Source organism: Haliaeetus albicilla, chromosome Z (genome assembly GCF_947461875.1).
Source record: "Haliaeetus albicilla chromosome Z, bHalAlb1.1, whole genome shotgun sequence".
Lineage (NCBI taxonomy): Eukaryota > Metazoa > Chordata > Aves > Accipitriformes > Accipitridae > Haliaeetus > Haliaeetus albicilla.
In genome coordinates, this window is record NC_091516.1 from 3514411 (window position 1) to 3527924 (window position 13514).

A 13514-nucleotide genomic window follows, 5' to 3' on the forward strand; every position below is an offset into this window, starting at 1 on the left:
ATGTCAAATAAGATCAGATTGCTTCCTCCTAAGCTTCTTGCCAAGCCTTGAAGACTTACTATGCATTAAGCAGTTTCCAGAGGTTAGCTGAAGCTTGAGCGATTCTGGCGAGCTTGTGCTTATTCCCCTGTATGGCTCTGTGCCTGCAAAGGTCGGACAGGACGTACAGATGGCAGACCTGGCAGCAGGGCACTGCCTGGTGCAGAGGTTTCTCAGTGTGTGGTATCCGAATACAGGTGCAGAGGCAGGAGCCGGTTTGAGGAGCGGGTGGTCTGCATGGTGAGAGGACCACGTTGGTTTGAGAAGGTGGCATGCTCATATATCGCTAGAGAAATATGGCTGGGACCATTTTGCATTTCAATGTTATTTTCTGATGGGTTCTAGAGACCTCCAATCTAATTGTCAATTAGATAAAAAGTACAAATATGTGTCTTTCTCTCTAGATTTTTTTCTCTAAATGTTCTGAAAGTTCTCAGTACTGCAGTCACTTTGGGACATTTAAAATTGGCAAGGACAGAGCAGTTGCAATGACACTTTCAGAGGATAGTTCTTCAGCATTCGTAAAACCAAGCAGACAGTCTTTATGGCATTGCTCTGTTTCTCCATGGCTCCTGCCACTTTTACATGGGTATTGTATGTCTACATCTATGCCCTCTTTCAGTCAGGCTCAGTAATATAATTACTGTAATGCAGTAGCTTGTTAATGCTGATTCAGGATAAATCTTGAGTGTCTCAGAAAAACTGGAAATGTCAGGCAGTATAAAGTACATTTCAAAGTGCAGTGCAGGATTTGTATCTTTCCAGATACCTCCCTGGAAAATAATAGCAACTACTTATCTTCTGCCCAGATCCATTTAAAATTTACCTTATGAATACTTAACTTTTTAGTACTCAGTACTTTTGAGCAGTGCATATATGTTGATGCAGCTAAACTTGATTACCTTGTAAGAGGTAACCAGTTATTTGTATTTGCTAGGGCCCATGGATAGACAATATAAGCCAGACCATTTTCTGTTGTCCTTTGTATGGAAACACTTTTTAGGTTTCTCTTTCCTGCAAGTAACGGCAAGGTGATTTTTATTGCAGGCCATCTGCTTAGCAATGCATATCTGCCTAAATATACACTCATTGTCTTGAAATAAGTAAAGACTGATATCCTCCATGATTTCAGTGGGAATCAAAGCATTGCCTACTTCTTACTTCTTGTACTATAGCTTGCTTTTTACAGATATTTTATTTTCACTGAAAGTCTATGAGTCAAATTAATTTTTAGTGAAGTAATTGAATTAGATGTAAATTTTGTCCTGTTATTTAAAAGGCTAATAAAGACTTTGTTGCATCTCTTTTGCCTCAGAATACATGTTTAATGGAAGCTGGTTTTACCTTGGAAGAACAATTCCATGGCAAATTGACCAATTTGCATTATACCTCAGGGAAAGAAATAAAAGGGACTGGCCAGGTTAAAGCTTTGACAGGGTAAATTTTATTTCAAAATACAGTCAGACTTCAAATTAACCCCTCCCATGTATTTCAAAGACCTGGGAAATCAATGGGTTATACTAATAAATTCTTTTTTTGCCTTTGCTTTTAATGTAAGTTTCAGTGCAATTCAAAGACTAATTAATTCTTTCTCTAAGTGTTTTGATCATGCAATGCTGCAAAAGGATGAAAGGGATTTTTTTTCCCCATGTTTTAGTTTCTACTTCACAGGTCTTGATGTATTAGCTTAGTATAGTTCATGTTATGTTGATTGTTGTGCGTTTGTTTTCTTTTCCATATAGCCCATACACTCTGCAGACTGTGGATTTGATGTTAAGACCCCACCAGCTGGGCTGTACCCAACCTGTGTTGGCGTCAGCTCAGCTGGGACTAGGGGGTTGCATCTCAACACTGAGGGCTCTGTGCAGCCTGTCTTCCTTGATGCTCGTGTCCCAGAGCTTATTCGAGCCTGTCAGCAGATAACACTCAGAGAGGTGGAAAGGTGAGTCTGTGCTGCACCCCGATACCAGCATCACATGAACTGCCTGTCGGTAGCTCTGCGGGACTCCTCTGAGCTGCTGCTCTCATGCAGGTGCTGGTACAGGTATTGCCTGGCAGATGAGTGTACTTGTGCAGGCCCAGCCTGGTGGTCCACCGGCTAGGTGGCCCTGTCTGGGTCAGGTTGTAGCGCTCCTTGGACACAGCCAGTGACTGCCTATTTGAGATCATGGTGAGATCTTTTAGGGGTGGGTCACGGATTAGGGCACACCTGTGGGTTTTTCCTCTATTTCTTCTCTCTGCTCTTGGCAAGAAGGAAGTTGGACTAAATGACTGTGGAGCTTGCTTGGAGCTATAATCTTCTGCCACGGTGACCTGTGCTGAGTGGTGCTCTCCATGCTTCTGCCTGTCTCCGGTCAGCAGCTCTGGGAGAGGGTGGGTCAGGTAAAATCCTTGAGTGTGAGCTCAGGTTACAACAGGAAAATATGTGTGTTTGTCTTTAGGGGTCCATACCAGAATGGATGTGTGATCAACCCAAAAGATGAGGTTTTCAGTCTTTCTGATGAGGCTGGGGGGCACACTTGATCAAGCATCCACCTGTATTCTGCTTCACTATGCAGGGCTCAGGCTTATTAAACTTCTAAATAGGTTGCAAATTCCATTGTCTTCTCCTGTTAGTTACACTTGTAGACTAAGTTGTGGGCTAGGGTTAGTGTGTTCCAGGGTGGGGTTTTTTTGGTTGGCTTTTTTTTCCTTTTTATGCCAGGATTTCTTATTTTCTTGGTTTGGCGTCAGCATGTAGAACAGGCCTTTTGTTGTGGTGAAGAAGTCAGTACAATACAACCATTTGTTACCTCCTCCTGCTTCTGCTCTTGGTGCTGTGGCCATCAAGTGAAGTTTTGCACAGAAGCCGTTGAAGGTGTTTGTGTTCTGTTTCACCAAGTAATGTGCAGCAGGAAAAATAATAGAGTCCATGATCTTTAATATTGTATTTTTGTTAGCCTCCTGTTTCACTTTGTCATCTTGTACGCAGTCTTGCATTTGTGGTCTGTCTAAGATGTGCATAGAGGACAGCAGATTGCTTTGACTTGGCTCTCGTTGATGTGCTGGCACAGCTTGCCACAAGTGACGGGGGTTACCCTGTGTCTGCACGTTGCGTGGCAGCACTGGGAGGTCCATGGAAGAGGTGAAGGTGACCGCTCTCTAGGTGATGTGTCAGACCACCAGAAGATCTGCTCTTACAGTGTGACCCATAGGTAGTCACTTACATGCTGGCACCATTGTGCCTTATCACAACCTAAAATATGGTAAATGAGGTGATGGAAGGAGTGAGTGCTGTAACTCACTACAATGCATGTTACAGTCATTCTCTTACAATATTGTGGCATATATCTTGTATTAAACAGATAAGCTTTCATTTAACTGAAAAATCAAATAGAGCTTATGTATAGTCTGTTGTACAGGGCCTGGCCCCCTTTTCACTGTCCTAAGCAACTCTGGTACAGCACTCATGTGGTTGTAGTTGCATGGTTACAGAAGTGTGTAGTGTTGTTTTACCTTGCCTTAGCCAGGCCTGCTGCATATGTTGATATTCTGCGTGCGGAAAAACAATGTTGTGTTTTAGGCAAGGATATCTATAAGGTTAAGAATGATGTTGATCGTGTCTGCTTTTCATCAAACAATAACTGGCAAACTGAATGCTATGCTAACTAACAGTAATTCTGGGATGTACTGAAATGGGTGGCATGTGGGCCTGGGCAGAGAGCACAAGTAGTTGTTTCTGGAGGCTCTTCACAGTCAGTGCACTGTTCATATTTCCTCCTACCTGAGTTGGGAACATACAGGTCTGCATTCAGCCTGTAATTGTGCTATATTGTGTGTTTGGAATGTTTTTTTTTTTTTAATAACTCATACAAATCTCTGGGCTGTGTATTTTATATAGTCACTGTTTTCTGGCATTCACAGAAATAAAACAGAGTGCTTCTTACTCACATCAAAAAAATGTTCTCAGGGCAAACCTTGAACAAACATTGATTTCCTTTGGCCACAACAGCAATGCACTAAACCCGTATTACTTGAGCAAAAGTAGAAAAGTGAAGCTATTACTTTCCTTGTGTCTGTGAACGTTGCATGTGGCTGCACAGGAGAACTTTTGTGTCATGTTTGGTCTGTGGTACAGGTCTTGTGGACTGTTCTGCTGGGCTCTCACCTTTTATAAAAGATAGGTCTTCTAAACATAGGAATATACTAGGCTGTTGGTATTTTCTTGCCATAACTGAACTTTCAAAGCTATGGTTAAAAAAAAGGGTCAATATTGTTCTTGCAGATGACAGGTTAAAACAGAAAACAACTACGGGCCAGAATTCAGGCAATCCTGAATTTCCTGCAAGAAATCGTCCTTTGCCCAAATGGAGAAGGAGAACAAACAGAGAATGTAAGGTTTGGGTTTAGCTGGGGTTTTGGGTTGCTTGGGGAGGGGTTGTCCTTCCACATAGATTTTTCTTCCTTGGTATCAAATAATAAAGTTAGAGGGAACATTTGGTGCTAGGTGGGGCTGGTTTGATGGGACAATACTGAAGACTTTGTTCAGGTGCCACTCGGTCTCTCCTCTACTGCCAATTTCAGGATTTGGCCAATAGTTGTTGCACACGTACAGTATTTGTCAGGGTTTTGACTCTATTTAGATCCAGAGAATAACATATGATTATTTATTATTATTTTACACTTCTTCTGTCAACCATGAAAACAGCCCTTTTCTTCAAACAGGAGCAGAACAAAAAGAGTAACAAGAGTTCAAAGGCATCATGGAATGAATACATTCTCCCTCCATTCCAGTTATAAACTGTGTCAGCCGTAAGTTTGCAGCATGCACAGTAAGAAGCATCCCTGGCTCAGAGAAGTGACAGGGAGAAGTGACGGGCCCTCCTGTACCCTTGGGGTGAGAAGCCAGGCTCTGCCTCTCCTGGGGCAGAGCTGTCAGTGACATGGCTGCAGGACGGAGAGGTGAAGCAACTTGCAAAATCACTCATACATGTCTCAGGGCAAGGAGCAGCTTCCCAGAGGCTGGGTCTGTCACCTTGGCCTCTCTAGAAGCAGCCGAGTGCTTCTGTGCCACTCCAGTTCCCATTTAATGAAACCGCCACCGGCTGCCTTTTCTTTGCCCTTATGTGGTGCCTTTGGCCTCTCCTCCTCTTGCTCACGCAGGAGATTGGGGTTTAGAGGGCAGCTCCACCTGGCAGCGTCACATGCTCTCTTCTAGTGTGGCACCTTAGGTGACTGTCTACCTTCCCTAAGCTCCAGGCATTGAGTTACTGGTCTAATTCTCTCCCCCTCTGTCTGGTGAATCCGTACACAACAGCAGTGAGGTGTCTCCCATGTTCATCAGTCGGGTGTTGCTGCAGGCTGAGAGCAGGGGAGGTGAGCATTGCCACCGCCTGCGCTATCTCCGAGCTTTCATGCCCAGCTCACCCACCCTCAGGCATGCGTCTGCATGATTAGCAGTTGCTGATCAACTCCTCTGTTTTTCAAGGTTAAACAAGACAAGAAGAAAAAAATGGTGTACTGCTTTAAAGGTAGGTGATTGCTTGCGTATTTAGAATAAGGACTTCGTCTGTGCTGCCCTACAAAGAAGAGTTAAACTGGTGAAATGGTATGTGGTGTGCTGTCATTTAGTGAAGCGTATGGCTGTTACATAAAGGTTTTAATGACTTTCTTCATCTGTCTGCTTAGGAACACCATGCGTCTGGCAAAATTTTGAGAAGGCTCAAGGCGTTAAAGAAAGCTCATCTAAATAAAGGAGGGTTAACGTGACATTGCAGTTACTTAATCCTGTATTGTCCTGCCATGTGACTGCAGAGATACTGAGGCGCAGTGTTCCTTTTGCCTGGTGCACAGATTATGCTTTTCCTGTCATCTTCCAGGATCAGTTGCTTTGTTAAAGCTGCCATGAGGAGGAAACAGAGGAGCAACAAACTTTTTACAGCAAGGCTTCAAGGCACATTGCCATTTACAAGGCAGAGTCACAAGCGTACAGGCTGAAAAATGAATCAAAGGGAAACCCTACGTTCAGCTCTTGGACTGGTACCAGAATGAAGGAGAACTACGCTCTTAAAAGTCAGCTATTCAAAATGAACTGGAAGCATCCGGATTTATTCAGAGTAGTTAATCAGCTATTTGTTTGACCTTTATCAAGTTAGTTTTCAAAGCAGCAAGCTAAAGCCTGAAAATTCGTGTCAAATGTTTTGCATGTGTCAAATGTACTGTATAGACAGTGAGCAACTCAGCGCTTTCTTCCACAAAGTTTACAGTTTTAATTGCAAAGCCTCTTTTACCTTGTAGATGAAGATCCTGACATACTAAATCTGTTAGCGAGAGATGGATGTAAACAGCTTCCAGTTTTATCTCTGATTTTTGAACAGAACTGCAATATGTAGATACGCCAGATTTGCTTTTGAAGTAATTTCCAAACTAATCCTTGGACTTTCAGTAAGCTGCTTTTTTTGCTAAGTTTGTCACTGTGTCCATTATGTGCAGGATTGCATATCCATACAGAACTATTTCATTTAAACTCCTTATCGGGACATCTTGTTAAATGGGGAAGTAATTACCCTATAAACTATGACAACAGGATATGTGAATGGAGGAAGTCTTGGAAAACACCGCTATTCCAGGTGGCATCGTGAGGACAGCGGAGAAGACGATGGGCACCCAGAGTGCTGTGGAGGAGATGAAGAGGGCAGGCAGCACAGGCTGACCCCATTTGAGAAACTAATGCAGGATATGTCCCAGAATGAAAAAGTGGTGAAAGAATTAACCCTGGGAAAGAGAATTGGCTTCTATCGAGTCAGAGGAGAAATAGGAAGTGGGAATTTCTCACAAGTGAAGCTTGGAATTCATTCCCTAACCAAAGGTAGGCACTGCTGTGTGGGTCACCTGTGTGCTGAGCACCCTGGTCCTGTATGTATACCAATGGCCCTATTTGGGAAGAAAGATGCTGTGTGAATTTTAAATATACATATAGTTTGTCTGTGTCTTTTTTGTTGTTGTTGAGTGAATCTACAGGCAGGGCCACAGATAAATGCTTAAGTTTGGATTAGGCTTGAAAGAAACCAGAACATTTTCTTTAGATGGTGGCTATTACAAGGAAAGTTCATCTCTGCACTTCCTGGAATTAACACATCTCATCCTATGGCTCAAACACTCCACACTTTGAAGCATGGTGTTGTGCCTCCCCTCCTACAAATCATGCTGTCCGTCTGCCCTCTTGCCTGCCCCAGCTCATGGACTGCAGGGCCATAGGTGGTGAGCCCCCAGGGCAGCCTGGCTAGGCATGCTCCTGCCCACAGACAGTTAGCAAGGCTTCCTTTGTTTCATCACAGATTTTACTAGTATGGACAAAGCTTTTATTTGGTCACAGTAATTTTGGTGATAAATTTTATGCCTGCTTTACTGACTCATTTGCAGGTAGTTCATTACTGTAAAAAGCTGGGACAGGGCTAGAGGTGTGGGCTGAGCAGGTGCAGGCAAATGAGCTCTGGTACAGCCAAACCAGGGTTTGTGTTGAACTGTCAATTATTTTTCTTTTTTTAAGTACAGAAAAGCACCCTATATGGTGCTTCTAGGAAGAACTAGAAAGGCTAGGAAGCCGCAGCAAACACTTCAGTTGTAGGTATAACTAAGAACTTGTGTTTTTCTGTCCTGTTTCTTCTTCTGTCTGACTGACAATACTAGAAACTGTGCTTGTTTTCCCTCAGTGATGACTAGTTTTCCCCAGATCTTAGTACACTGCTGTCTTGTTTTTTTCTCATAGTCTCTCCTTTCCAATTTCATTGACTCTCCTTCCCTCCATCATCTTATAGGTGAGAGAATGAGATACACCCCAAAGCCTTCATGCCATGTTAACTGTTGTTATTTTCTCTAACCACCTCTTTCAGCCCAGACTGCAGAGGTGTGAAAGCTCACATTTATATGTGCAGCAGTTGTTGCACTGGGAATCAAAGTGGGAAACTGATGGTATTTATTTTTTCCAAATTTAAGCCTGCCTATGCCTAAGGGCTGCTTTAACTGGGTGTGGATTTTTTGGTTTTGCTTGTTTCAGAAAAGTATCTCTGTTGTACTTGGCCCACAGCAAGTTATTGCTTCTTTTCTGTTTTTTTTTTTTCTTCCAGAAAAAGCAGTCTTGTGCTTACTGTTGGAGGAAATGCTGCTCCTGTACTGAGAACAGGAGGAATGCTAATGAAAGGAAGTTATAAATTTGATGTGGATGAACCTTTTACCTGTTGAACATACTTAGGAGACGAGTTGCTTTAGCATTTGAATAGAACTGATTGAAAAATTTTGAACTTCAGTGAATAGAGTAAGCTTGGACAAACTAAATACCAAAACCATAGTTCTTTTTCTTGAAAATGTTCCTTTTCACCAGATGTTTCTCAAATTTTCTTTTGCTTTTGAGTAGCAGATTTTTGGTTAAAAAGTTCACTGGGCAAGGAGTTCATTTCTTGATACTAAGTTTGCAAATATCATGAGGAAGGGAGGATGAAGGATAAACATCTTTTAACTCATCTCTGCCTGTGACTTTACCTGTCCTCATAAAATACAGTATGTGGATAGGAGGATAGGAACACGCAAACATGTGCACACACACCACCACCACCACCTATAAAGAAGATTCTGTTTTTTTCCAGTAGATGCACATCGTTGTGTTGGTAATGAAGTGATGTTCCTGCACAGTACTACTGAATAAAAGTCTTTTTTTTGCTGATTATGTAAATACAAAGGCTTCATTATTAATGCTGTTTGCGTCCCTGTGGCAGGGGGAGGTATATGTGGTAGGGGGCTGTTCAGCTCTCCAGTTATTGTCATAGAGTTAAAGTCTAAGTATTTCCTTTCGCCTTACATGTCACCCTATATTAAAAAAGGAGACAATTTTGTTCTTTACTAAGATGAGCTTTTGTAGCAATTACATGTGTGCTGTTCTGTAGCCCTTGTGATCTGTTGCAGCAGGATACATGAAAAAAGTTTTCTAGAGGGAGAGAGGGAAAAACTGCAGGACGATACTGGATGAAAAACCTTGTTTCTCTCACAACAGCTGCCTTGGTTGCTTAGAGGATGCAGGAAAATCTTTCATGCTATGATGTGTACTAGGTTATTCAGGAGCATTGCCCACTTCATTAACCTGAATTTTGGCAGAGATTTTCTCCAGAGACCTGTGGAGTTTCTTTCTAATGACTGTTAGGTTCCTGAGCTCTGTGTAACCTTTATTTTACATACCTTCCAGCTGACAAATGTAGTCTGAGTGTACAGCTGAATAGATGCAATTAAAAGCATCCAAAATAGACTGGCTTTTTACCAGCTATAAACCATGAATTGCAAAGGCAGGAACATCCCAGCACCTAGTTTGCTTTTTTAAAAGCAATTTTAACTTGGTTCTGTTTGTATTTTGTTTCCTTTTGCCTTCATAGCATAGACCGCTTCTTCCTGAAATGATTTCTCAACCTTTTCCTAACTTCTTTTATTAAGATTTCAGCTAGCTCTTTTCAAACCTCAGCATACACTGCATATAGTCAATCAAAATCTCTTGCTACTCAGTATTTTGGTAGATAAGCTGCCTGCTAAACGTGCCCTCCTGTTCAGCACTGCTGCCATGCAAGGGTAATGCAGGATTTGTAAACCAAGCTTTTTTTGGAAGCAGAAGGAACGAATTTAAAAAAGAAAGGGAGGGTGTCAGTTTTTTTACACTTCAGGTAGGCTGGTTTTCTTTGTATATCATGCATATGCAACTGCAATGATACAGATTTAAAGGAGCTCAGCTCTGATTCATGGCGGTGTGGAAACAGGATCAGGCCCTTCAGCTCTAAACCTTTTTTTTTTTTTTTTTTTTAAAAACTGCAGGAAAACTGACCAGGAGGAATAATAAATTCCAGCAAAAGGGAAGGGAAGGAATTTAACCTAGAATATTATTTTTTTTAAAGCCTAAATGCCCCCAGCTTTTCTAAATCAAGATGTAACAATGCAATTACATAGTTAAAGATTGTAAGAATTGTTATCCCTGTAGTATCTAACCATTTAGTTCTGCAAATGTTACCTCCTGTGAGCTGATGCTCTTTCCTCTTGGTTTAGGGGATCAATATCCTGCCAACGTGACGAGGGTTTTAGTCTTTCACCCCTAGGTCAGCAGTCAGAGCTCTGCCAGGATCAGTGTGCTGTTACCGTTCAGTAGCTGCATTTCCTCCTCATTCACCACACCACCATCAGCGCCACACAGGACTAGGCACCCGCTTTCCTACAGGCCTCACTAGAAAGCACGGAACAGGTCAGAGAGAAGCAGTGTGGGGAAGACTGCCCTATATTCAGCACGGACTCCTTCTGAAAACAGGCACATCAAGGGATAATTCAGCACCTTTTACAAGAATCAATCGCATTTGCTTGGAGTATCTGCTGCCCTTCAGTAGTGAGATCAATTTATGCATGTATGTTACTAAGAAAGGTAAATATACCAAACATGGAGTCTCTTGATCTGTACAGATGTATGCATATGTATCCTTAACACTTCCTTTAGGTACGTTGGAATACTGAACTTGAGTTAAATAACTTTATAATATTAAGTAAAAACATTTTGAATGCTTTTATACCAGAACACATGTACAAATGTAATAGCCTTCTTACTCTTCTCTTAAAGCAACAAGTAAACAATCCTTTTTTTTTTATTATTTACTCCCATGTACTAGAAACCAAGGTGAAGCTTTTTTTCTGAAAGATTTGATAAAAGCAATTAATTGTTAAGAAATCTGTGAATGCTTGACTAAGATATTCTTGGGGAGAAGAACCTTCTTCCCAGGAATAAACAGTTGTTTTTACTGCCATGGTCCAGTTTGATTTTGCTGTTCTGACAAGTTATACAAAGCCACTGTAAACCTATTTTAACCAGACTAATGCCTCAAATACCAGCTGTATTCAACAGAGTGAAGACAAAAGCCATAACATACCAATTAATACAGGAACATAAGGGCAATTGTGATTGACCTATTCATACTGCTCCAAGCTATCCTGGTGATGTCGTGCAGCTGCAGCTGTGTATCTGTGGTTTGTGGCCCTTGGCTTCACTGTAGATATGCTACAAAAACATGCAGGACTTAACAGCAGCTTTGCATTACTAGGACAGTGTAAGACAGCTAGATTTGCTGTCTTACAGGATCCCGGCAACTTACTCTACTTCACTCGTTTTTTTCCCTTCCTCTGAATAAAATCTGTGTGTCATGGCCCACTGTGGCATACAGACATAAAAATGTACTTTCCCTGTATTCTGTACAGTACCAAGAACTACTCATACATGAACGTGTTGAAAAAACTGGCACAGCTATCCTGAGAAAGATAAACCTCTACAACACTTGATTTTGTTAACTGAGAATTTGTGGGGGTATGGGATAAGAAGTAGGTAAAAGTTCTTAAGTCGCACCAACTAAAAAACACCTCTCCGTTATAAACTTGCAGGGTTATAGCCAGAGCCCCTAAATTACCCCCAAGTTTGTCTGTCTGCTATGAAACAAAGCACCTAAATTTGACACCTTCATCAGTTTGCAAGTACCAGGCTCAGGCCTAGCTCATCAGAAGAGTGCTGAGCTGGCAATGGAAGAGAAAGCACAGACTTTCCTCACCAGCATTAGACACCGAACAGCAGATGATGTAACTGTGGCCATCAGATATGTATTAGCCTGACAGCAGTGGAGCACACTAAGACAGCAGATGATTTGATTAGCCCTTGCTATACTCTGCCAGCCTTCAGCCATGTCAGCAGTGAGCAGGATGCTGTAGACGGAAAGTGGCATGGGTGTGCATGAAAGATTGCAAGGTTTAGTAGGCCTCTGCAGCTTAGCTTTACACTGATCAGAGGTGAAATTTTATTGCAATTCTGTAACCAAGGACTGTTGTAAATAAGTAGTATTACCATTTGTGCCTACTGCATTAACAACATGGAAAAGCATTTTTCTTTTCAGAGAAAGTTGCAATTAAGATTTTGGACAAGACAAAGCTAGACCGGAAGACTCAACGTTTGCTATCTCGTGAGATATCCAGCATGGAAAAACTGCACCACCCAAATATCATCAGATTGTATGAAGTGGTGGAGACACTCTCAAAACTGCACCTGGTGATGGAGTATGCAGGAGGTGGGGAGCTCTTCACTAAAATCAGTACAGAAGGGAAGTTGCTAGAAACAGAGTGTAAAATAATCTTCTCCCAGATTGTGTCTGCTGTGAAGCACATGGTAAGTTGCTCTTCTTCCACAGGCATGTTGCCCCACATTAATCTAGCAGATTTTGTGGATGTATCATTTGGTTTTCAACTAGTAGGTTTACTGTTACCAAGATTTCAGGCCCACATTTCTGAGGAGCAAAACAGCTAGAGAAGTGCTGTCTTAAAGGTATCTGAGAGAGCTTTCACATCCACCTCAAGTTAGTGCCTCTCTGTTGACAGCTATTGGGAGGGGACTGAACACTGGGTTCACCTGTGGTGAACACCAACAGCATTCCCCTGTCTGCTTTAAGTTGCCGTAGACACCAGCTAACAAAGCTTCATTTCTTCCCTTCAGCTATTTCAAAACATGGGATCAGTCACTCTTCTCTGGAACACTTTCTTCTAGCGGAAGAGGCCTATTAGGTGTTGCAAACATCCAGCTTGCTTATTAATGAATGTGGGAGACTGGTACTTAAGACAGTTAATTCTTGGTTCTCGCTTTGGCACACATCTGTGAAGTTAACAGCCAGCAATTCACTTCCCCTTGCCTAGTCTTCAGTATTGCAACAGAGCCCAAAGCATCTTATAAAGGCAGAAAAGGAGCAATTAACTACTTCAGTACCATCTCCTCTGAACTTTGCATAGTAACTACAGCTACTTCAAACAACAGCATAAGAACACGGAAAATCCGTTCTGCAAATTTGAGAAGTAAAAGTAGTATTTGTTAAAGCTGGCTCAGGGTGCCCTCCAGTGGCTCATATTCTCCTGCCACGTAAGGGCCTCAGGCAAAGCCAAAGCAAGAATGTTCCCGGGTCAGACATCTACAAACTGCATTGCAATCTGCTCATGACATATATAAACAGTATGCATTTTTTATATATTTTGACACAATGATCATATGTCCTGTAAGCGATGGATTAGCTTCAACACCTTTTCCACAGGACAGGTACTCTGCAGCTACTGGAACTTTACATTTCAAGATAGCATCTAGTTCTCAGCATTAAACCCAGACTACCAAGCTGGCCAGCCTCTTCAGTTGTACACACACAGTTCTGCAAAACATTTTACTTTTGCTAAGCCATCAAATCCAGGCTACTTAAATCCCATCTCAGTGCTACCAGTCCACAACGAGGACTGAAGATACCTGCCTGTTACTGATGACAGTTTAAAAATCTTAGGATACCGAAGGGCTTCCTTATTGCCTCCGGATACACACACACCTTGTTACTTCAAAGGGCAGGGCAGAGAGTGCTCGAACACATCCATTCCTCCCAGTTATTTCAAAGATGAAGCTAAACCCTTACCTA

The 13514-nt window shown here is 42.1% G+C and overlaps 1 protein-coding gene across 5 annotated transcripts in view; it reads left to right on the forward strand.

The window, feature by feature from the left end:
• The window catches only part of NIM1K (NIM1 serine/threonine protein kinase), a 30454-nt gene that overhangs the window by 15300 nt on the left and 1640 nt on the right, over window positions 1–13514 (forward strand). For 2 of the 5 annotated variants that reach the window (XM_069776091.1, XM_069776092.1), the window contains 2 exons: window positions 5707–6886; window positions 11955–12238. In XM_069776091.1, coding sequence (XP_069632192.1) covers window positions 6595–6886; window positions 11955–12238 — 576 coding nt within the window. In that variant the 5' untranslated portion in view covers window positions 5707–6594. Of the gene's footprint in view, window positions 1–1781; window positions 1982–5327; window positions 5550–5706; window positions 6887–11954; window positions 12239–13514 lie in introns of those variants that run through there. The other 3 variants (XM_069776089.1, XM_069776093.1, XM_009930204.2) reach the window with 3 other exon arrangements.